This window comes from Euleptes europaea, chromosome 3 (assembly GCF_029931775.1).
Source record: "Euleptes europaea isolate rEulEur1 chromosome 3, rEulEur1.hap1, whole genome shotgun sequence".
Classification (NCBI taxonomy): Eukaryota; Metazoa; Chordata; class Lepidosauria; order Squamata; family Sphaerodactylidae; genus Euleptes; species Euleptes europaea.
In genome coordinates, this window is record NC_079314.1 from 18,153,376 (window position 1) to 18,178,376 (window position 25,001).

General features: G+C 44.3%; 1 protein-coding gene across 1 annotated transcript in view; it reads left to right on the plus strand.

The window, feature by feature from the left end:
* LOC130474716 (transmembrane protease serine 9-like) overlaps positions 1–24,791 on the plus strand; it is a 40,128-nt gene extending 15,337 nt beyond the window's left edge. The window contains exons 6-10 of the mRNA XM_056846413.1: positions 11,152–11,243; positions 15,354–15,513; positions 17,093–17,346; positions 21,265–21,401; positions 24,639–24,791. Of these exons, the coding sequence (XP_056702391.1) occupies positions 11,152–11,243; positions 15,354–15,513; positions 17,093–17,346; positions 21,265–21,401; positions 24,639–24,791 (796 nt within the window). The remainder of the gene's footprint in view (positions 1–11,151; positions 11,244–15,353; positions 15,514–17,092; positions 17,347–21,264; positions 21,402–24,638) is intronic.
* Positions 24,792–25,001: the final 210 nt, after the last annotated feature.

The window sequence follows — 25,001 nt, forward strand, 5'->3', positions numbered from 1 at the left end:
CAGTACCGTATAATATTTAAATGTAACAAGAAAAATCATTGTCCAGATTCAAACCGTTGGGTTTTATCGTATTAAAAAGATGTATAAAGTACTTATATATATATGGGGTTGCGACCCACAGTTTAAGAAGCTTTCCTTTAGGGCAGCGGTCCCCAACATGGTGCCCGTGGACACCATGATGCCCACCAACACCTTTCCTGGTGTCAGCCAAGTGCTTTTAGAAAGCAGGTGGGGCTAGGTGGGGCTTTGGCCCAGCAGGGCTTCTGACGGGCTGTGCAGATTAAAAGGCATCCTGTTAAACAGAGCTTCTGTTGGAACTGTTGAAGAGTTGCTATTAGAGTGATATATAAAGTCGCTCCCTGACATTTTGTGGTTGGCTTCGCCTCCTGCAGCAGCCACTTTGTTGTTTCATCCTCCACCCTGTGTCAGAATTACAAAGGTGCTGGCAGGCTCAAAAAGGTTGGGGATCCCTGCTTTAGAGTTTGAGAGAGACCTGCTTCCTAAAGATCTCCAGAGAGATGTCCTGATTTCTGAAAGGTTTGTATTTGAACTTATATTTTAGTTCGAAGCTTCTCTTTAACTTCTTATTATATCTTTGGTACAGGCAGGACATGTGTGTGTAAAGTGCCGTCAAGTCGCAGCCAATTTATGGCGACCCCTTTTTGGGGTTTTCATGGCAAGAGACTAACAGAGGTGGTTTGCCAGTGCCTTCCTCTGCACAGCAACCCTGGTATTCCTCAGTGGTCTCCCATCCAAATACTAACTAACCAGGACTGACCCTGCTTAGCTTCTGAGATCTGACGAGATCAGGCTAGCCTGGGCCATCCAGGTCAGGGCTGGGCAGGACATACATAACATAATATTTATTTGCAGTCAAAGAGTAGTAACAGCTGATATGGTACCAATCATGTTTAGAATCATAGGATCATAGAATCATAGAGTTGGAAGGGACCACCAGGGTCATCTAGTCCAAACCCCTGCTCAATGCAGGAAATTAACAATTACCTCCCCCCCACATCCCCAGTGACCCCAACCCTCGCCCCGCAATGCAGGATCCCACAATCAAAGCACTCCCGACAGATGGCCATCCAGCCTCTGCTTAAAGACCTCCAAAGGCGAGGACTCCACCACCTTCCGAGGCAGTGCATTCCACCATCGAACAGCCCTTAACGTCAGAAAGTTCTTCCTAATGTTTAGGTGGAATCGCTTTTCTATTAGTTTAAATCCATTACTCCATGTCCTAGTCTCTGGAGCAACAGAGAACAAGCTAGTTCCCTCATCAACATGACATCCCTTCAAATATTTAAACATGGCTATCATGTTTCCCCTCAACCTTCTCTTCTCCAGACTAAACAAACCCAACTCCCTAATAAGTCTCTCATCATAGGGCATGGATTCCAGACCTCTGACCATTCTGGTCGCCCTCCTCTGGACACGCTCCAACTTGTCAACATCCTTCTTCAACTGTGGAGCCAAAACTGGACACAGTATTCCAAGTGAGGTCTGACCAATGCAGAATACCGTGGTAGTATTACCGTATTTTTCACTCCATAAGACGCACTTTTTTCCTCCTCAAAAGTGAGGGGAAATGTCTGTGCGTCTTATGGAGTGAATGTGTGTGTTAACTGGAGCCGAATCGCCGAGAGGAAAGTGCTGGCGGGGGTGGAGAGAAGGAGGCGGTCCCTTTCCTGCCGCCCTCTTTCCTCTGCCTCACCCAGGGCTTTTCCTCCCCGCCCTCCATTCACCAGAAAGAGGAGGAGCCTCCGAGAGCCCGGGAAAACGGTTGTAAGACGCGGCCGCCTGCGAGGGAGCCAGTCCTGCCAGCCCCAGTAGAGGTGACTCCTGGGCTTTCTCCTCCTCCTGCCGCCCCAGCAGTTCACCTCCCGCTCTTCTGGAAGTTCCCCGCTGCCCAAAGCGACCCCTTTGCTGCCGATTCAGGGGGGAACTTCTCCGGACTGGGGCACAGCCAAGGTGAGTGGGCGAAAGCGCTCTCTCCCCCCTCAGCCCTTTCTTTCTCTCTCCTCCTGGACCAGTGCCTGTATTATTTTTGAAACACCATTCAGAATAAATATAATTACAATATCCACGGAACAAGGCCTTCTATTCAATGGATACAATGAAGAAGAAGAGGTTTTTATTAGAGGAAGGCAGTTTTAATTTGTCACCCACCGCAATTGTTGAAAAATTTTCTTGTTCCAAAAACTCAAACATCTCCTACAGCTGTTATATAACGTTTAGAGAAGAGAAGCACTTCCCTTTTCTCTAAGTCTTATCTAATGTGCCATAGAAATTTGGTCAAGTCATAGTCTTAGGCTAACATGCACACGAATTCACAAAGCTGCCTTATATTGAATCAGAACCTTGGCCTGTCACATTCAGTACTGGGCGGAGGAGGAGGAGGGCAGGCGTCCGAGGGGCGCAAGGCAAGAGCAGCTGCGGGAGCTCGAGGTGCCGGCCGCTCCTCCTCCCGCCTGGCTGGCTGGGGGCATCAGGCAGGCCGGGCCCAGGAGCGCGCGTAAACATTCCCGCCCAAAGGTGTGTCTGGGGGCAGGGCCCAGGCCGCGTGTGTGGAGACATGCCGCCCCGGCGCTTACGCATGGCCACCGAGTGGAACAGGAGTGCATGTGGGGGGGAGGCAAGGGTTAAAACTAGGGGTATCTGGCACCCAGACTAGGTGTGTCTTATGGTCAGGTGCGTCTTATGGAGCGAAAAATACGGTAACTCCGGCTTGGGGGTCTATAATGTACCCCAAAATGACATCACTATTTTTCTCCCCCTTAATTTTTACCCAGATGGTTTCTTTTATATATATATATATATAAATTTTTATTGCTTTTTTATAATAAATCCAAAAAAAAGAAAAAAAAGATATACATATAAAAGAAAAAATAAACATATACATACAGAGAGCGTAAGTTATCTGTTAATACATTAATACATTGTTATACATATGAGAATATATAATACGCCCTAAATCAAAATGCCATCCCCCCCCCACGGTGCCCTTCACCAATGGACTTCCGATGGAGTGTTGTGACATTATTTTAAAAAATCACATTGTTATAAGTTCGATAGAATCACATTGTACTATAATTTGTTAACTATATTTTTAAAATCCGTTTTTGCCGATTTATCCCAGTATGCAGCGGCCTTTGACCATGTTGTTTTAAATTCCTCCATATCTTTCCCATGTAGAGATACTGTAATTTTGGCCATCCGCATATAGATCCATAATTTTTCTCGCCACTCTTTAATTGAAGGTTTATTTGTTTGCTTCCATTTTTTAGCAATTGTAATCCTTGCTGCAGCAAAACTATATTGACATATGACTCTGTCACCTTTGTCCAATTCTTTTTTTGGGATACCCAATAAACAAAAGGCGGGATCTCTCTTAATTTTTACTTTAATCAAATTGTTAGTCTCATTCAAAACTAATTGCCAAAATCTCCTAATTTTTTTACAAAAAAATTTCCAGCAAAGGGCTTTATCGTCTTTTTTCATTTTACTTAGTAGTGCTGGAGTTATGTACCATCTATAGAACATTTTATATAAATTTTCTCTTATTTCATTCGAAATGGTAAACCTAACTTCATTTTTCCACAACTTTTCCCAAATCTCCAGCTCTATGTTATAGCCTAAATCTCTCATCCATTTCAACATAACTGGTTTGATCCTTTCCTGTTCTAAGTTCAATTCTATAAGTACTTTATAAATCCTTCCTATCAGTCCTTTATTACCCTTTAATAGTATTATCTCAAATTTAGATTTGTTTTGGTTAAATCCCAACCTATTATCCTTAGTAAAAACATCGCTTAATTTATAATACATAAACCAATCTTTTATCTAAAGTTCTTCACGTGTTTTCAAAGCCCATTTCCCGTCTCCATATTCTATCATTTCTCTATAGTTATTACAATCCAAATTTAAATGTGCACCTCTTCTCATGAAAGCTTCTATAGGATTTATCCACCCGGGAGTTTTATTTTCTAAAACATCTTTGTATTTATTCCATATATGTAATAAATTTTTCCTAATAATATGAGAATTAAATTCTTTATTTACTTTCTCTTTCTCATACCATAAGTAAGCATGCCACCTAAATCGCAGCTTATATCCTTCTAATTCTAATATCTTTGGATTCTCTAAAAGGATCCAATTTTTGATCCAGGTAAAACAAGCCGCTTGATAATACATTTTTAAATCCGGTAATCCCAATCCTCCCGTTTCCTTTAGTTCTATTAAATTATTATATGCAATCCTATGTCTTTCTTTACCCCAAAGAAATCTCATAACATCTTTTTTCCAGTCTTCAAATATCTGTACACCTGTCACTATTGGTAAATTTTGAAACAAAAAGAGCATTTTGGGTAATAACATCATTTTAATTACTGCTATTCTTCCCCAAAGTGATAAAGGGACTTTTTCCCAGCTTTTCAAATCTTTTTTTATTTGTTGCCATTGATTTACATAGTTATCCTGGAATAAATTAAGATTATTATTCGATAACCATATACCCAAATATTTAACTTTATTTTCAATATTAAATCCCGACTTTTTAATTAATATTTGTTGTTGTGCAAGAGTCATATTTTTAACCAAAATTTTAGTTTTAGATTTGTTAATTTTAAAACCTGAAAGCTTTCCATAAACCTCCAAAATTTTATTCCATCTGTCAAACTGTTCAATCGGATCAATCAAAAAATATACTAAATCATCCGCATATGAAAATGCAGGCAAAACACGGGGAAGTGCAGGAGGAGAGCGAGGCGACCTCTGATGGTGAGAAACAGCACGCATAATCCAAACAAAGACCTGAAGTAGTCGGAGGGATGACCGCAAGCCATGCATAAAAGGCCTCAGTCTCCTCTTGGAAACCTCTAAGTCTCAGGTTCTTCCTCCAGCTCAGTTCTCAAGATCATCATTTTAAACTTTGAAATATCTCTCTTTGTTTTTGAGAGGCATGTTTTAGGACAGCACTCAGGGCAGTGTTAGCTGACCTCCCCCCATCCCTCCAATGTGGACAATTATTGATGTGAGCTATGTCTTAGTAAGCTTGAGAGGAGCCTAAAAATATCCCTAATGTCATCCCACACCTTTCATTTGACCCACTGCAGCAGCTGAAATATGTCTGGCATACATGATAGTATACTGTAGGACAATTAAATTTTCTGTAGTATACTTCTAATCAGAAAGAACCATAATTCCTTGGCTGTTAAACCCAACAGAAGATAGGAGAATTGCGGTGTAAACGAATATGGCGTACAAGTGGTGCAGCAACTTCAACGTGTCATAGTGAAAGGGGGGTAGAACTTTCAAAGCAATCTTTAATATGAGATTAGGGTTGGTACGAACATGTGAAATGTTGAAGGGTACGCAACATTCATGTTTGTGTAAATGACTTGCGAAATTCCTTTCCTTTATCCCTTAGAAGCTCCTTGATCCATTGATCTTGAGCAGCATAAATCTAATGTCTGAGGGATATAAGGCCTGAAATAAATCTTGCCACAATGTAGCCTTGGGATCCCTGTCACTTGCTAAAAAAGGCATTATGTCAGAGATAGAGGCATTCGATTTATATGTTAAAAGGGGAGAGATATAATGTGATCGAAGTTTCTCATAAAAGCGGCACTCCAAGAGGGCAGGAGCTAATGAATCGATAGAGCCAGAAGAGCAAGGACAGGTTCTGTCTGGGTATGGTATATTCAAACTCCTGCCCTGCATAACCATAGAGGGGTTAGCATTCAGTCTAGCTAATCAGAAGGCTCTAGAAAGACGAGGGGTTGTTGCGAAATTCCTTGTCTGGCCGAAAATTCTAAACTGACAAAAACAAAAGGGGGAAAGAAAAACCCAACCTATAAACAAAGCTGGGTACCCAAAGGTTGGGTGGAAAAGAACTCAATTGTGTATAGAAACAAGTTTATTTTAAGGTGCTAATATCATTATTCAAAACATTAAAATTATATTAAAAGAAAGCACACATGGCAACTAATACAGACTTGAGAGGCTGAAACCACAAACCAAACCTGTTTCGGCCCACTGATGAAGGCCAAGGGGCCGAAGCGCGTTTGGTTGGGGGTTTCAGTCTATCAACCTGAATTAGTTGCCTTGTGTGCTTTCTTTTAATATAGTTTTAAATGTTTTTAATAATAATATGGCAGAAAATTCTTGCCAGCTCTGCCCCCCAGCTGTCCGAGCAGGTGCCAAACAGCAGCCATCAACTGGGAGTGAGGGTGGGGGACAGTCTAGCCCAGTGGTTCCCAACCTTTTTTTGACCAGGGACCACTAGGACTTTTTTGTTTGGTGCAGGGACCCCAAGGTTCAAAATAAAAATTTCGAGAATTTGAAAATAAACTTTAATCATAAGTGTTAGTTAAACATTAAACTTAGAATAATATTTGAATATATATATATTTATAATAGAGAACTTTTAATTGAAAATATTAATTTATTATGGGTTTATAACTTTGTTTCGCGGACCTTAATTTAATTCTCGTGGACCCCTGGGGGTCCACGGACCCCTGGTTGGGAACCAGTGGTCTAGCCAAACACTAGTCTCTCATTCTATGGCCCACAGCAGCGAGCGTTGCTCAGTTCGTGCCCTTATCCAATAAGGAGACAAAAAACCCTTGTAATAATAATTAAAGGCTGACACCTCTTCATTAGGAGGAGTGCCTAGAAATTAAGGAAGCAGGAAGACGCATCTCAGGCCCTGTAAATGCATAGAGTTGACGAAGGGAGAGGTTGTTGAAAGCAGTGCTGGTCAGGTGAGAAGAGTCCTGGTCAGGTGGGAAGTGTACAGCAATAAGAGTAGGGATCTAATGTGGGACTTCCGTGAATTGGGGCTTCCCGGAGTTTGCTGGATTACAAAAAGCTATACGGTTGTGGTGATTAATGCATTTGGGAATCCTCGCTCTTGTTAAGGTAGAGCCAGAGTCCTCCAAGAAGGCATCAGATCACCATCCAAAATATCCAACAGCTTCCGAGGTATGTGGAACAGCTTTTATCCCTGCTCGTAAATGTCATCTTTCTGAGTTCACACTGTATGAAGTTGCTACAGAGCTGTCCTTTCAGATCAAAATGTCTCTTTTCTGAGCAAAGATTGTGTGCAAGATGCTAGTTCATGTGTCAGTATGATGGGTGCGGGCAAAGGGATATTAGTAAACAAAAATCCCAGTTGGGGCGGGGTCTGTGTAAAATTGCAAATTAAAAAAATTAAAATCCCCAAACTCCACCTTTCTATTTTAAGATCATCTGTTGTGGTTACTGCTCTATTACATAAAAAGTAACCAGAGATATAGATTGCTCCTCTGATTAGTGGATTCCCCGAGAAGCCAGTGGAGTTCTTGACTAAGAAGCTCTTGATGGGCGAATCTCCACATTTTTCGCTTTCAACTGCCACATTTTGCACCATCACAATTAAAATACGCGAAAGTAGGATAGAAAAAAATAGTCAAATCTTCTTATACTTTTAGAAATTTTTAAGATGATAAGTTAATCCTCATGTTGTGTATTAATACTTTCATATTTTAATAATATTGATTTGTATTAATCTTTGCAATTTGCATCAGTTTTATAGTTTTATTAAGTTAGACACTCTCTCAGCCCAACATGCCTCACATGATTGCTTTGAGGGTGATGGAGGAGAAGAGAATGATGTAAACTGCTTTGGGTCCCCAGTGGGGAGAAAAGTGGGGTATAAATGAATTAATTAAATAAATAAATATATAGCTTGTTGTTGTTACAGGTGGATAGGGTTGCCAACCTTCAGGTGGTAGCTGGAGATCTCCCGCTATTACAACTGATCTCCAGCTGATAGAGATCAGTTCACCTGGAGAAAACGGTCACTTTGGCAATTGGACTCTATGGCATTGAAGTTCCCCCCTCCCCAAACCCCACCCTCCTCAGGCTCCTCCCCCAAAACCTCCCACCAGTAGCAAAGAGGAACCTGGCGACCCTACAGGTGGGCCACCCACAAGGACTTGAAGGGGGCTTCTCATTTCCCCTCTTTCCTTATTTCCTCTTTCCCTTCCTTTAAAGCCCATAGCCTCTCCTCTTTTCCTGCTTCCTTCTCTCCTTCCCACTCACCAGTTAACCTACCTTTATCTGCCCCCGGTTTTCAGCTTTTTCTCCTTCCCTCCCTCCGGCAGCCTTGGAAAAGTGTGGCCATCAGCTGTGCAGGGCCAGCCATTGGGCCAGGCCCAGTTGTATGTTTGTGCCATCGAGCCTAACTCAATTGCACAGTAGGGAAACTGCAAGGACTTGCAGGGGGACCTCACTTTCCCCTGTATCCCCCTCCCCTCTTTTTATACTACTGGCAACTTTTCCTTGCTTCCTTCTTTCCTACCCACCCACCCACCTACCAACCTTTGCTTTATCTGCCCCTCCCCATCTTCAGCTATAGTTATTTATTTTATTCATACCCTGACTTTCTCCACAGTGGGGGACCCAAAGCAGCTTACATCATTCTCCTCTGCTCCATTTTATCTTCACAACAATCCTGTGAGGTAGGTTTGGCTGAGAATGTATAACTGGTCCAACATTCAGCCAGTGAGCTTCCATGAAAGAGTGGTGATTTCAACCCAGGTCTCCCAGATCCTGGTCTGAAACTCTAACCACTACACTATGCTGGCTTTTGTCAGGTGCCTGCTGTTGAACCACAGCAAGCAACCAGTCCTGGGTGAGTCATGCAGATTGCATGGCATCAAGTTGCTTGGTGGCTGCTGCCAGCCTTGACCCTGATGAGTCTTCCTTGAAAGGCTAAATCAGCCCTGAAAAGGGCCCTCCTGCCTGCTTTTTTCTTACAGAAGCCAAGGCTTGTAGGCTGGCAATACTGTTGTAGTTGCCAAGCAACCCCCCAATGGCTACTGCAGAGGGCATTCATTTCTTAAAGTTACAGTTGCTGCTTCTGTTATTTTGAGGGGTTTTGAAAAAAAATCCCATTTTTTAAAGATTTCAGATTTTTCTGCAGTCTCTAGATTTATCCACAAATTTGGCCATGTTGAGAATTAGATATATTGATGATAATGATGATAATGATGATGATGTGGCCTATGTAACATGTAACCACAATCCATACCTCATCCCAATTTGTTCTAATTAGACTTGTGTGTGTGTTGTGCTATTAAGGTGTCAATTAACTATCAAATAAAGGTAAAGGTCCCCTGTGCAAGCACCAGGTCATTCCTGATCCATGGGGTGATGTCACAGCCCGACGTTTCCTAGGCAGACTTTGTTTGCGAGTGGTTTACCAGTGCCTTCCCCAGTCATCTTCCCTTTACCCCCAGCAAGCTGGGTCCTCATTTTACCGACCTCAGAAGGATGGAAGGCTGAGTCAACCTTGAGCCGGCTACCTGAAACCAACTTCCATTGGGATCGAACTCAGGTCGTGAGCAGAGCTTGGACTGCAGTACTGCAGCTTACCACTCTGCGCCACGGGGCTCTTAACTATCAAATAACCTGTGTATAAATGTGTCAATATCTCCATGGTAAAAGAGCCACTGTTTATTGCCAAATTGATTTTTCAGTTAATATCTTAATGTTGAAGTTTTAATTCTTTGTATCATGTGCTCTAAATGGTTCAGGGGTAGGTTATCTGAAGGATACCTTTCCCCCGTATAAATCTGCCTGTTCCTTAACTTGAGCTCCTTCAGAGACCTTGCTCGGGTATGCTTGCCTTCAGTGGTTAAACTGATGGCTACCAGCAGGGACAGAACCTTCTTTGTAGTAGTGCCCTACCTGCTGAATACTCTTCCCAGTTTCAGACTTGTACTGTCTTTCAAGCATCAGGCTGAGACTGCATCATTTGTTTGAGCTTTTAGAAGATGGTGTTCTTATTCTTGCTGCTTCCTGCTGTGCTAGCATTAATTGAGCTTCTCTGGTATTATGTTTTGATACTGTGTTGAACTGATTTGTTTCATTGGGATATAAAGATTTTAGTTGTGAAGACATGTTCTCGCTTTCTGCCTGGGAGAAAGGTAGGCTCATCAATGTTTTTAATTAAATAAATAAATCTCTATATTTTGCAAATGTTGTGTAGGGGGCTTAACTTTTGTAGCACTGTCTATCTTTATATTTAATAACCAAGAGGAGAGATGGCCCTCATGCGGATGGAAAAATCCACACCATGGGGCCATTCCTGACTGCACCCGAGGAAACTTGTTTACAGGGAAAACACATTCTTAAAAAATGATGGGGGGACAATAACAGACCCTGCATGTGAATAATGATATCCAAAAAAGATGGGGTTTGAGCCACACATTTGGTCACTGTGGCTATCCAAAATAGCACTCAGAGGAACAGGAGAAGGTAGAGCCTGGAACATGCTATAGGCCAAAACAAGCTGGCAAGGCTTTGTGTGAGCAGGCAAGAGAATGGGGCTTGGGGGAAGGAGGCCTGGGCTTGCCCAGAGCTGGAGGGGGAGGACCGCTAAACTCATGGGGGGATGAGATTCCCTCCCCCTGAGTTTCACGTGCCTCCTCCTCTGGCTCTGGGCGAACGACTCCAGGTGAAACAGTGAGAGAGAAAGGCTGAGGATGAAGGAGGCTGTGCTGCGCCCATCAGGAGAGGCTCCAGGAGAACCAGCAAGATAACACAGCTGGGGGGGGGGAGGCCTGGATGAGGGGGGGAATGGGAAGGGGAGATGAGATGAGATTAGATTCCCCCCCCCGTGAGTTTCACAGCCCCCTACTTGTATCATATATTCTGCTGAGGACAACTGAACTTGCAAAAATGGCATGGGGAAAAGGTTACATTTCCTCCCCATATGACATAGCCCTGAGCATGGTGTAGTGGTTAGCAATATACTTACTACAGATTTTTAAAAAGCCTACCAGAGGTGGAGGGAAATGGTGGGGAGCAAGAAGAAGCATGGAGAAAATCTCCAGACAGGCTCCATTGCTACAGCAAATCTCCCCAGTCCTTGTCCAAAGCTATGGCCCCTTCACCCCACTTCCCCAGCACTATGATCTCAATCCAGTTTGGGGTCCTCCCATTCCCCCATCTTCTTGGAAGCCTGAGAAACAAAGTCGAGAGATCTTATCACAGATCTTCTATACAGGCACTTTGACCTTGAGCTTCATGGCCAAACAGACATTTGAGCACAGGTGAGTCTGTTACGCTGTTCACTCTCCCTAACTCTCTATCTCTCCTCAGCACAGCTCCTGACAGGCTCTCCTCAGTTTCATATGTTGACATGACACCCGTGGAGGAGGTGGTGGTGGTGCTGCTGCTCTTGATTTCTGCAGGTAAAGGGATACGAACAAGGGGAATAATTTGGCTTTCAAATACAATAAATATTCTCAATGGCTATGGCTTTAATCTCAAAGGAATATCACCTTGCTTAAGCGATGAATGGAAGACCCCTTGAATGAGCAAGAGGGCGGCTTTGCATCCAACTAGGGTTGTGCAAAAACATTTTTTTCTGGTAAATTTCAGGCTTGGGTTTATTGGGCCCAATTTTTTTCAGTAAACCCGAAATAAGCTAAATACCCATACGAAATAAGCTAAATATGGGTATTCGTCTTATTTTGAGGCTTACCGAATAATTCAGGCCTATTATAGTGTATGGGGATTTTTTTCAAAGCTCCTGGGGGGGGGATTTTTGGAGGTAGAGTCCCCAAATTTGCAGCATGGCTGCAAGGATTCTCCTTAGATGGTCACTAAAGTTTGGTGAACTTTGGGAGAGAGGATCCAATTTTATGGGCCTGCAAAGGGGTCGCCCCCATCCTGCAGGCATTTGCGAGCTGAGCTGTCCATCGGTTTTCAGGTTCAAAAGTTCAGAGTTGCTGAGTACTGGCGGCAAGAGCCAATTCCAGGCTGGCACCTCAAAGTCTGGGGGCTGCCTTCATTTCTGGATTGCTTTGCATGATGTCCATGCAAATGAGCTTCCAAACAGAGGAAAAAGTCTTAAATGCAAGAGAAACAAGGCACAGAAAACATTTCTTTTGGCGGCAAATGACATCCTGTAAGCAGTCCTTTATGGTGGTCATGAACAATCTGATTCCAAGAGATGGTCACAGTGTAGGGAAATTATATCGGAGCCAGCCTAAGTCATGACCAAAACAGCTCATGTTAAGGAGATTGCTTATCCATGCAGGTGAGGGAGTCTTAGAATCATAGAATCATAGAGTTGGAAGGGACCACCAGGGCCATCAAGTCCAACCCCCTGCACAATGCAGGAAATTCACAACTACCTCCCCACCACACACCCCTAGTGACCAGAAGATCGCCAAGATGCCCTCCCTCTCCTCATCTGCCTAAGGTCACAGAATCAGCATTGCTGACAGATGGCCATCTAACCTCTTCTTAAAAACCTCCAGGGAAGGAGAGCTTACCACCTCCCGAGGAAGCCTGTTCCACTGAGGAACCGCTCTAACTGTTACAAAATTCTTCCTAATGTCTAGACGGAAACTCTTTTGATTTAATTTCAACCCCTTGGTTCTGGTCCGACCTTCTTGAGCAACAGAAAACAACTCGGCACCCTCCTCTATATGACAGCCCTTCAAGTACTTGAAGATGGTTATCATATTCCCTCTCAGTCTTCTCTTCAGGCTAAACATACCCAGCTCCTTCAACCTTTCCTCATAGGACTTGGTCTCCAGACCCCTCACCATCTTTGTTGCCCTTCTCTGGACCCATTCCAGCTTGTCTACATCTTTCTTAAATTGTGGTGCCCAAAACTGAACAAAGTACTCTAGTTGAGGTCTAACCAGAGCAGAGTAAAGCGATACCATCACTTCACATTATCTGGACACTATACTTCTGTTTATGCAGCTCAAGACTGCATTTGCCTTTTTAGTTACAGCATCACACTGCTGACTCATGTTCAGTGGTCTACTAAGACCCCAAGATCCTTTTCACACACACTACTGCTCAAACAAGTCTCCCCCATCCTATAATTATGCATTTGATTTTTCCTACCTAAATGCAGAACTTTACATTTGTCTTTGTTGAAGTGCATTTTATTAGTTCTAGCCCATTTCTCCAGCCTGTCAAGATCATCCTGCATCTTGGCTCTGTCTTCTACAGTACTTGCTACCCCTCCCAATTTAGTATCATCTGCAAATTTAATAAGCATCCCCTCTATTCCTTCATCCAAATCATTTATAAAGATGTTGAACAACACAGGGCCCAGCACAGATCCCTGAGGAACTCCACTAGTCAGAAGGCCCATGAGCAGCTGATGGAAACTAACATTCCCTGGACTGGGTGAGCCCCATCTTTTAAAGTGCAGATCAGCAGACTGCCTGGTTAGTCAGACCAAGTTGGCTCTGATTACATGACCCCTAACAAAACCAGGAAAGAAAGAAAGAAAGAAAGAAAGAAAGAAAGAAAGAAAGAAAGAAAGAAAGAAAGAAAGAAAGAAAGAAAGAAAGAAAGAAAGAAAGAAAGAAAGAAAGAAAGAAAGAAAGAAAGCATAGAGCCGTGCCTCTGAGCAAAGGTGAATAGCCGAACCTGGAAAGCCGAATATCTATTCAGCTTTTTCAGGAATCACCTATTCGGCTTCAACTTTACTGTAACGGCTAATTTCAGGTTTATTTTCGGTTCAGGTTTATTGATATGCACAACACTAGATCCAACCCACTGGGTCCAAGTATCTCTATATCTAATAGCCAAGCAATTCCCCCTCATATGCAGATAGTCAAATTCTCATAAGGGGGTCAGACACAGTTAGGGTTGTCAGCCTCCAGGTGCACCCTGGAGATCTCCCAGAAGTACAACTGGTCTCCAAATAACAGAGATCAGTTCTGTTAAGGAAAATGGCTGCTTTGGAGGGTGGACTTTGTGGCATTATACATTGGTAAGGACATCTCTCAGGCTTCACCCCAAATCTCCAGGTAGGGTTGCCAACCTCCAGTGCCACCTGGAAATCTCCCACTATTGCAATTGATCTCCAGATGGCCAAGATCAGTTCCCATGGAGAAAATGGCTGCTTTGGAGGGTGGACTCTATGGCTTATACCCTGCTGAGACCCCTCCCCTCCTCAAACCCTGCCCTCCTCTGGCTCCACTCCCCAAATTTCCACATATTTCCCAATCCAGAGCTGGCAACCCTAAAGTCTTGAAAACATGGTGGGGGAGGAGACCCAGGCTTAATGAATAGTGTGTTTTGAAAGAAAGAAAAAGTAATGGTGGAGGTAAAAAAAACCCATGGAATTGACAGCTATGGCTGCAAATGTGCAGATGGTGGGGGGAGCCAGAATTCAGAAAGGGTTTTGAATTGTCGTAGCATACATGGCACATGAACTCTGGTGAGCAGAAAAAAGGAGATGTTAGGACTCCAGTAAATAAGATAGTTAGTCAGTTTTATTATTTGGCCCATTTCACGGCCCTGAACTTTATGCCTTGTTTTAATGTTCTTTTAAAAAATTCTTCAAATAAAGTCTTCTTTTGCTTTATGGTGTGTGTTGCTCAGGGAGTTCCTGAGACCAAACCCAGGTAAACATAATTACTTTACTGCACCAAGGCAAGGTCAGCCTTAGCACATGTGGGCTGTGTGGAATAGGTATTCATGTGCAATGATGCGCACTGCTCTGAAATAACAACTTATTGTCCTCATCTTCTTCTTCCATCCATATGGACTTTGGCTCAGTGGTTAAAGTGTCCAGGAGACCCAGGTTTGAATCGGCCACTCTGCCATGATCGACCTTGGACCAGTTGCCCACTCTGAGCCTGACCTACCCCACAGGGTTGTTGTGAGGAGAAAGAAGAGAGGAGAACAATGTAGGCTGTTTGGGGTCCTCATTGGGGAGAAAGGCAGGATATAAATAAAGAAAATGTATAAGTATAATTTGCCTGTGGACCATCAGAAACCCTTGCATCATAAGAACATAAGAAAGGCCCTGCTGGATCAGACTAAGGGTCATCAAGTCCAGCAGGCTGTTCACACGGTGGCCAACCAGGTGCCTCTAGAAAGCCCACAAACAAGACGACTGCAGCAGCACCATCCTGCCTGTGTTCCACAACACCTAAATATAATAGGCATGCTCCTCTGATCCTGGAGAGAATAGGTATGCATCATGACTAGTATCCATTTTGACTAGTAGCCATGGATAGCCCTCTCCTCCATGAACATGTCCACTCCCCTCTTAAAGCCCTCCAAGTTGGCAGCCATCACCACATCCTGGGGCAGGGAGTTCCACAATTTAACTATGTGCTGTGGAAAGAGATACTTCTTTATCTGTTTTGAATCTCTCACCCTTCAGCTTCAGCAGATGACCCCACGTTCTAGTATTATGAGAGAGGGAGAAAAGCTTTTCTTCCTGTCCACTCTCTCCTTTGTCATTGGAATGTGTGCATTATTTGGGACATCTCATTGTATCACCGCCTCGCTGTCTCGTTGTTTTTGCATTGCAGCAGCTGCACAGCCCAAGCCAAGGATCGTCGGCGGGAACACCTGCGTCGAACACTCCCAGCCTTGGCATGTGGGCCTTTATGATATGAACCGGTTCTTTTGTAGCGGGACTCTGCTGAACAGGCAGTGGGTGCTGACCGCGGCACACTGCAAAATGCCAGGGTATGCCCTCACCAAGGAAACTGGGGAACCACAGGGCAGAGTTTGCAGCTCAAGTGAAAGAGAAGCTTAGGCTCCCCTAGGGTTGCCATCACTGTGTTGGTAAATTCCTGGCTATTTGGGGGTGGAGCCTAGGGAAGGTGGTTGGGAAGGGGAGGGACCTCAGTGGGCATAATGCCATGGAGTCCCGCCTCCTAAGCAACCATTTTCTCCAGGGGAACTGATCTCTAAGGTCTGGAGATCAGTTGTAATTCCAGGAGACCTCCAGGCACCACCTAGAGGATTCAAAGATAATTCCTCGTGCTTAAGTATATGGAATTAAGACAATCAACAAGCACTGATGGCACAAACTACAGTATACTGCATAAGAACATCTCAATTGTATTCAATATATACACATAATATGTGCAAAAGACGTACTAGTGTATTGGAATGATCAAAAAGTCCTGAAATACAATTAAACTTAATGCAAGGAATAGTTATAAACATCAAAACACAAGCCGGACGGTGTAGTACTTCGGCTGGAGTGAGCACTCCTCAAGAATCTGAGAGGTGAGTCTGGCAGGTGTAACAAAATCCTGGAAGCGTGTTCCGCTGGCTGAAAGCACAACTGGAGCCAAAAATAATGGAGGTTCACTGAAGCAAACCTACTTCATCCCGAGATGGGAACCCGGTATCAACTCCCATTTCGCTGTGGCTTTATCCATCGGGGAAGTTATTTTAAACAGTAAGAGATGAAAATCTATCTCTATAATACAAATAAATAAATGAAAAACTGGAACTCATATCATTAGGTTGAATACCATCCAGAGGATGGCAATCCTAGGCTCTCCCCACTCAATGGGAGCACAACATTGGCACTAAGACCTCTGCTCTGGCGCATTCTGGCACCTGGAGCTTCTAGAACTGGATCCATAGCAGTCTAGCATACACTTTGCTTCCCAAGGGCTGCAGGCTCCATCCCTGTCCTCTCTGATTAAAGATTTCTCTGCTAGCTGATGACTTTATGGGACCACTGTCATTCAGAGGAAACGACACTGCCCCAGAGGAAACAGTGGTCTGATTCAGTATAAGGCAGCGTCATATGTTCCTGTTGCTTGGCTCTCTATGCATAAGCACGGGCAGCAAATCATTCTGAAAAGTAGATTTTAAAATGCTGGCTCTAAAGGGACTTGTGACCCAGCAGGGAGTGGCTCTAAGCATTTCGACCCCTGAGTTGAAGACCACTGTTTGGGATGAAAACATGTAAGGGAAGCAAGAACTTGTAGATACCAGGCTTTTCTGGATTGTTATTTTCCTTGCTTGTGAGATCCTGTTTCTTGGGGGGGGGGGGGTTCTGTTCCATGCATGTTTGGCTCCCTCTAGTGATCGATTTGCTATTACACCAGTTTATGTCCAGAATAAAAACCTGCCCTTTAAATCTGCAGGGAGATTTGCTGGATATAAATGGGTGTAATATCGACCACTAGAGGGAGAAAACAGGAACTTACAAGGGAAGAAAATGAGAAGGTGGGAAAGCCCACCTTCAGCATTTTCTTTCTTACAGATTTCCTGACTAACCTCACCTTGTTTTTCCCTTCAGCATCACCTACATACGGCTGGGATTAAGCAACATGACCGTCTCAGACCGTTCTGAACAGCAGAAAAGAGCAATGAAGTTGGTGGTGCACCCAAACTATGACCCTGCCAGCAAGAACAATGACATAATGATGATCAAGCTCTCCTCATTGGTGGACATCAACGACAGAGTCCAGCCCATGAGTGTGGCTGATCAATGTGTTGCTCCTGGGACACGGTGTCTCGTGACAGGCTGGGGCACAGTCACCAGCCCTAAACGTAGGGCTCCAATCCCTTTTATTATTATTTTTCCATGAAGCTACAAGAGAGGGGCAGCCCAAGACATGGCTACCCAATCCCAATCCCAGAAGGGTTCCCCCATTTGGAAAGTCTCCCTTGGTAAAAACTAGCAGTGCCAGGACTTATCCTTGCTAGCCTCCCCCAGTTGCAAAGTGGCTACCCTAGTTGGCTTCCACGCAAGGTCTTAGTGGTGCGCCAGCATCCTCTGCAATGTAATGAAGGATGCCAGTCAAAACTATCAGGTTGCACTCAGATCCTGGCAGCTGTAGCATGAGATCCAGGGTTGCCAGATCCATTTTCGTCACCGGTGAGAGGTTTTTGGGGCAGAGCCTGAGGAGGGCAGGTTTGGGGAGGGGAGGGATTTCAATACCATAGAATCCAATTGCCAAAGCGGCCATTTTCTCTAGGGGAACTGATCTCTATCGGCTGAAGATCTGTTGTAATAGTAGGAGGTCTCCAGCTAGTACCTGGAAGTTGAGAAAATTAAGCAGCAATAATGCCAAAAATTAATAAATACATTATTACAATACCAAGTGAACACGTGCTATTACAAAAGTGTGATTACAAAAATTACCATCACATATAACAAAACATATACAATACAGTTATATACAAAGAATTATTTTTCTAGGAAGACAATGCTTATGAAGTATTTCACATACAGGAAAATAATTTTTATGACATCAGTATTTGTATCAAATGTCAAAGATGTGTACAAAGGTCCAATGGATCCAATTTTTGTACATAAACGCATAGAGCTAGACTCCTTTGTGACTTAAGTTCAATATATGTATAGGCAAGTAGCCTCTCCATTAGACCATTAGACCCCAGTCCCTGGAGGTTGGCAACCCTAGTGAGATCGGACAATTGTGTATCCTTGTGAGGCATTTGTTATTTCAGCAGCAGCGGCTGTACACAAAGCAGAGAGTTGCATTCCCAGATCCTCAGTTTACAAACTCATACAGGGACTTCACTGCGAGTATGGCTGTTCCCCGGTAGAGTTTTCCCAACAGGTTGCGGTGGAAAGGGAGAGGAACCTGAGCAACGTAGGGGGGGGGGATTTCTGGGCTTAACCAGGTGGCAGCTCGCGCCCCATGAGAAGTGGTGCGGTTTGTTAAGCCAATAGGGTTACTAACCTCCGAGTGAGGCTTGGAGTTCATCCAGAGTTACAACCGATCTCCAGACTGCAGAGATCAGTTCCCCTGGAGGGGATGGCACTTTCCCAACAGATGACAGAGGATCTAGGAATGCAACTCTCACCTCGTGCACAGCTGCGACCGATGAAATAACAAATGCTGCAGAGGCAGGGGTAGACTGGAGACAAGAAACGCCCTGGAAAGAGGCCCCACCCCCAGCCCACCTTGGCCTAGGGTTGCCAACCTCCAGGTTCTAGCTGGAGATCTCCTGCTATTACAATGTATCTCCAGCCGATAGAGATCAGTTCCCTTGGAGAAAATGGCCACTTTAGGTTCCTCTTCCCCACCGGCGGAAGGTTTTTGGGGCAGAGCCTGAAGAGGGCAGAGTTTGGGAAGAGGAGGGACTTCAAAGCCATAGAGTCCAATTGCCAAAGCAGACATTTTCTCCAGGTGAACTGACCTCTGTCACCTGGAGATCAGTTGTAATAGCAGGAGATCTCCTACTAGTACCTGGAGGCTGGCAACCCTACCGCTTTGTCAATTGAACTCTAAGGCATTGAAGTCCTTTCCCTCCCCAAACCCTGTCCTCCTCAGGGTCCACCTCAAAAACCTCCCGCCGATGGCGAAGAGGGGCCTGGCGACCCTAGCTGCTTTGCTGGGACCCTGAGTTGAGCCCAACTGTAGCAGCGAGATTACATTGGGGGCAGGCTTTGCAAAGTAGAAACTGCAAACTCAAGATTCCCCAGGCTTAGAGCAGAGGCAGACTGGCCCTGAAGGTGCCGTGGCAGGTTGGGGGCATAGCTTTGACAGCAGTGTGAAAGGAGGAGATAGGTGAGCCTCCCTAGTTTTGGTGCTGCTGCCTGGGTCTGAGTTGTCAATTTATATAATTTCAAAAAGGTGGTTGATAATTCCATATATAACCTTATAACACTCAAAATACTTATGTCCAAGCAATGCATATGCACTAACAGCGTGGTCTGCCAATTCAAACAGAACAATCTGCTTGGGTCAATAGTAAAAAACGTTGTCATGTTTGAATATAAGTATATTGATGTAAAATTGTAGGCATAGAGGTACTTATGATGTAAATTTTGTTTTAAGGTATAAGTGTAATTATTGTGGAAATTTTGTCTTAAAGTAACAGGATTAGAACCAGAGAGGCTAAAAGAAGCCGTCAAGATTCTCCTGTAAATAGCAAGATAAAAAGCAACAGGCTTCTGATGAAGCTGATGCGAAACAAGGACAAAATCGCGAAACCTTGCTGTACAGTTTGCATTGCTTGGACATAAGTATTTTGAGTATTATAAGGTTATATGTGGAATTATCAATCACCTTTTTGAAATTATATAAATTATCACATTCAGTTGCACAGTGGTACATTTTTTTGTATACACGTGCTTTGGGTACCACTCCCCTTTTGTATATTTGTGTTGTACATATGTGTGGGTCTGAGTTGTGGCTCTCGCAGTGCTGGTTCACAGAGCCACAGAGGCAGCAGAGCTTGGACTGTTTCTGTACAGAGGGTCAGGATCAGAGAGACTCGGGTTCGAATCCCAGCTCTGCCATGGAAGTTCACTGGGTGACCTTGGGCCAGTTACTTTGTCTCAGCCTAACCTACTTCACAGGGTGGGTGGTGTGAGGATAAAACAGAAGCAATGGACCCATGTTTTAAACTGCTTTGGGGCCCCACGGGGAAGAAAATGTGGGGTATCAATATCTAATTCAATACATTTTCCAGTCCGCCCGTGGAGTGTGCGTTTTTCACAATGTCCTTATGAAGTTTAAGTGTTCTGGGTGGTGGTGATGAACTTTAGCTACTATGACTTTGAGTGTGGCAGAGTGCTTAAAAGAGATAACATTATAGAAATTATTTATTAAAGAGAGAGGTTTGTTACAAATAAATATTAAAAACCACTCTACTTATTTAACTTAGGTTAGCAATCCATGTCTCAAGCCTGAACTGATCCTAGAAGCTAAAATGACTAAACTGAGGCTGTCGTACTTTGGACATATTATGAGAAGACAAGAGTCACTGGAAAAGACAATCATGCTAGGAAAAGTTGAAGGCAGCAGGAAAAGAGGAAGACCCAACAAGCGATGGATTGACTCTATAAAGGAAGCCACTGCCCTCAGTTTGCAAGAGCTGAGCCAGGCTGTCAAAGACAGGACATTTTGGAGGACACTGATTCATAGGGTAGCCATGAGTCGGAAACGACTTGACGGCACTTTAACACACACACACACACAGCAATCCATAGTAGGCACTAAAATAACAACACAAAAATGTTTGGGCTTGGTGAGATTCCATTCCTGTCGGTCCAAAGGAAAGCACCGGTTCTCTTCCCCATTTACTTATTTAAAGCCCCAACTGGAAATATGACAGCCCCATCTAGTGACAAAGACTGGCTACAGCCGTGTAGAAAGCAGTACAGCTGAAAGGAACACTTCCATTCTACTTACATGGGAGCTGTGTGGATGCTCCAGCAAGCCAAATCTTGACTCCCTGGGGATTTTTCAAGTCAGGAAAATGCATTGGGGGAAGGTTTAAACTCTGAGATTTTGCCATCGCATGCTTGGAAAAGGAATGGACGAAAACACTGGGCAATGGCTGAAGTCCCAGTGTCCTGTCCGCTTTGGCCCACAGCGTCTCTAGTCTGGTGTGTTTGTTTTATGTATTGCGTTTAAACATCTCAGGAGAAATCCTTCAGGGTTGGGTTTTTTTTAAAAAAAAAAAAACTCACAGCGACTGTTGTATCCACAGCAACCATTCCCGAAGCACTGCAGTGCGCTTACCTACACGTTGTCTCTCAGGGGGAGTGTGAGAGCGTCTACCCTGATGCCATTACGAACAACATGCTGTGTGCGGGTGAGAAGGAAGGAAATGTCGACTCTTGTCAGGTAAGGAAGGAGACTGACTTCACCGCCGCTTTCGCCTCCTTTACCACGATGCACATTTTTTTAGACTGTATTCTTTTCTGCAGAAAGTTTTTTTAAGCTAGGTTTGTGCCAAAAAAAAAAAAAAGTTGCTTTCACATGATCTGTTTTGCAAAACATCTGAGCCCAGAAATGTTTAAGGTGTAATGGAAAGATGCACACCCACAGATGTACTCAGCGCCTAACTGTCCAGGGATTGAATCTGCTGTCAACTTCCTATCCTTCTCTGTGCTAATCAGGTTTTTTTTTGCAGTGCATATGGTGCTGGAGCAGCCTACTCATGCCCCCTTTGAAGGGTTGCCAACCTCCAGGTGGTTGGCACGGGAAGAAATCAGTACAATAATACAAAATGTGTATATTGTGTTTCAAAACATTTCAACAAGTACAATGGACTACAACAAGTGACAATAAACAATATATACAAAATATACAAAACGTGTTTGATGCAGTCTATGAATAGTACAGTCTATAAATAGCTGCTGCCTACACTTGGGAGTATCCTACGGGAACTGGTGAACTGGCTTCATGATGATATATAGAATCTAATTAATCTTGGATACTTGATTGGAAATGGGGCTGAAGAAATTTTGAAACGGCCGTCCCCCACCCATCATGCTTAATGAAGACTCTGTGATCATTTATACATGTACCTGATGGACTTTTAAAATACTTTTCTATATACTAAGAAGATTCTACTATTTATAGACTGTACTATTCATAGACTGCATCAAACACGTTTTGTATATTTTGTATATATTGTTTATTGTCACTTGTTGTAGTCCATTGTACTTATTGAAATGTTTTGAAACACAATATACACATTATTGTATTATTGTACTGATTTCTTCCCGTGCCAGTTTCCAAACCTGACGGTAATAGCACGGAGGTGCTCTTTTCTTGTTTTGCTAACCTCCAGGTGGTGGCTGGAGATCTCCCACTAATACAACTGATCTCCAGGTGACAGAGATCAGTTCCCCTGGAGAAAACGAACCCCCCTCAAATCTGGCTCCTCCAGCAATCCATGGGTCCTGATTGGCTGATAGCTGCGCTGCTTACCTACCATACAGGAATAAAGGGGACTGGAGATTGGCAGGAAGGGGCAGGGCGTTTGCCCATCTATCACAGATGGTCACTAAACTGCTTGGCTGTGAATGGAGAAGTTTTTTTAATCACATTGAAAACCACATAGTGAATATTATAAATTTTTGGCCCTTTGAGGGCCAAGGAGGTGTTCTTGATTGACTTACCCAAAGTCAATTGAGTCCAGGAGGTGTTCTTGATTGACTTACCCAAAGATGCTAAACTCCAGTGAGGGTTCACACCCTTCATCTTTGACTAGCGAGTGCTACAAATGATTTGAAATCTGTCCACCCATCAAGGTCCCACGTGAAGAATCATAAGAGCTATATTTTTTTGAGAAGATGCTGCAAACTGTTATCTATCAAGTGCATTGTTAAGCTGCCCCCATTGTGGCATACAGTTTAAGAACTTAACATAAGAAGAGCCATGCTGGGTCAGACCAAGGCCCAACAAGTCCAGCAGTGTGTTCACACAGTGGCCAAGCAGGTGCCTCCAGGAAGCCCACAAACACAGGCAGCATCCTGACTGTTTTTCATGGCTCCTAATATAATAGGCATACTCCTCTGATAACTAGAGAGAATAGGTATGCATCATGACTAACATTCATTTTGACTAGTACCCATGGATAGGTAGGGTTGCCAGCTCCAGGCTGGTAAATACCTGGAGATTTTGGGGGAGGAGCCTGAACAGGGTGGGGTTTGGGGAGGGGAGGGACTTCAATGTCATAGAGTCCAATTGCAAAAGCGGCCATTTTCTTCAGGTGAACTGATCTCTATTGGCTAGAGATCAGTTGTAATAGCAGGAGATCTCCAGCTAGTACCTGGAGATTGGGAACCCTATGGATAGGCCTACCATCCATGAACCTGTCCACTCCCCTCTTAAAGCCTTCCAAGTTGGCAGCCATTGCCACATCTTGGGGCAGGGAGTTCCACAATTTAACTATGTGTCAGGTGAAGAAATACTTCCTTTTATCTGTTTTGAATCTCTCACCCTCCAGTTTCAGCAGATGACCTGGTGTTCGAGTATTATAAGTAGGCTTGCCAGGTCCCTCTTCTCAACTGGCGGGAGATTTGGGGGGGGGAGCCTGAAGAGGGCGGGATTTGGGGAGGGGAAGGACTTCAATGCCATAGAGTTCAATTGCCAAAGCGGCCATTTTTCTCCAGGTGATCTGATCTCTATCGGCTGGAGATCAGTTGAATTAGCAGGAGATCTCCTGCTACTACCTGGCAGTTGACAACCCTAATTATGAGAGAGGGAGAAAAGCTTCTCCCTGTCCACTCTCTCCATACCATGCATAATTTTATAGACCTCTATCATGTCTCCCCTCAGCTGCCTTCTTTCCAAACTAAACAGCCCTAAGCTTTTTAACCGCTCCTCATAGGGCCTAAGATTTGCAATCTGTCCTATCAAGGCCCCACCTGAAGAATCCCGAGAACTATATTATTTTGTGAAGGTGCTGCAAACTGTTATCTATCAAGTGCATTGTTAAGCTACCCCCCGCGTGGCCACACAGCTCATCTTCCCCTATTTTATCCTCACCACAAGCCTGGGTGGGAGGTTATGTTGAGAGTGACAGGCTCAAGGTCAGCCAAGGAATTTCATGGCAGAGCGGGGATTTGATCCTAGTCCAACAACACTCACTTTTATAAGTCCCCAAGCTCTTTACAGGAGCCCCGTTGCGCAGAGTGGTAAGCTGCAATACTGTAGTAAGAGCTCTGCGCACGACCTGAGTTCGATCCCGACGGAAGTCGATTTCAGGTAGCCGGCTCCAGGTTGACTCAGCCTTCCATCCTTCCGAGGTCGGTAAAATGAGGACCCGGCTTTCTGGGGGTAAAGGGAAGACGACTGGGGAAGGCACTGGCAAACCACCCAGTAAACAAAGTCTGCCTAGTAAACGTCAGGATGGGACGTCAACCCATGGGTCAGGAATGACCCATGGCACAGGGGACCTTTACCTTACCTTTTAAGCTCTTTACATAAATGGTTTCTGGGATTCAATGCTTCCTCCTAGAGGGCTGGATACCAGTTGGCCATACAACAGTCACGTGACCAAGGCCCATAGTGATGTATGAACTGGTTAAGACTTGAGGAAAAGGCCTTTTTGTTTGTTTGTTTCTGCAGGGCGATTCCGGGGCACCCCTCATCTGTGATGAAGAGATTCAGGGCATCGTGTCTTGGGGCCCAGAAGTTTGTGGCCAGCCCGGGAAGCCCGGTATCTACACCAAGGTCTGCAACTATGTGGGCTGGATTCAGCGGACAATAAGGCGCATGTGAAACCTCCACGAACGTGAAGGGGTAATGAATAAAACTTGGGAAATCACCTCGACTCAAGGCTTCATTTTCCAGCTTCTGACTGTGTACGCTAAATGGGATCCTCTTTCCTCTCCCTGTACTATATAAGAACATAAGAAAAGCTCTGCTGGATCAGAACAAGGCCCATCAAGTCCAGCAGTCTGTTCACACAGAGGCCCAACCAGGTGCCTC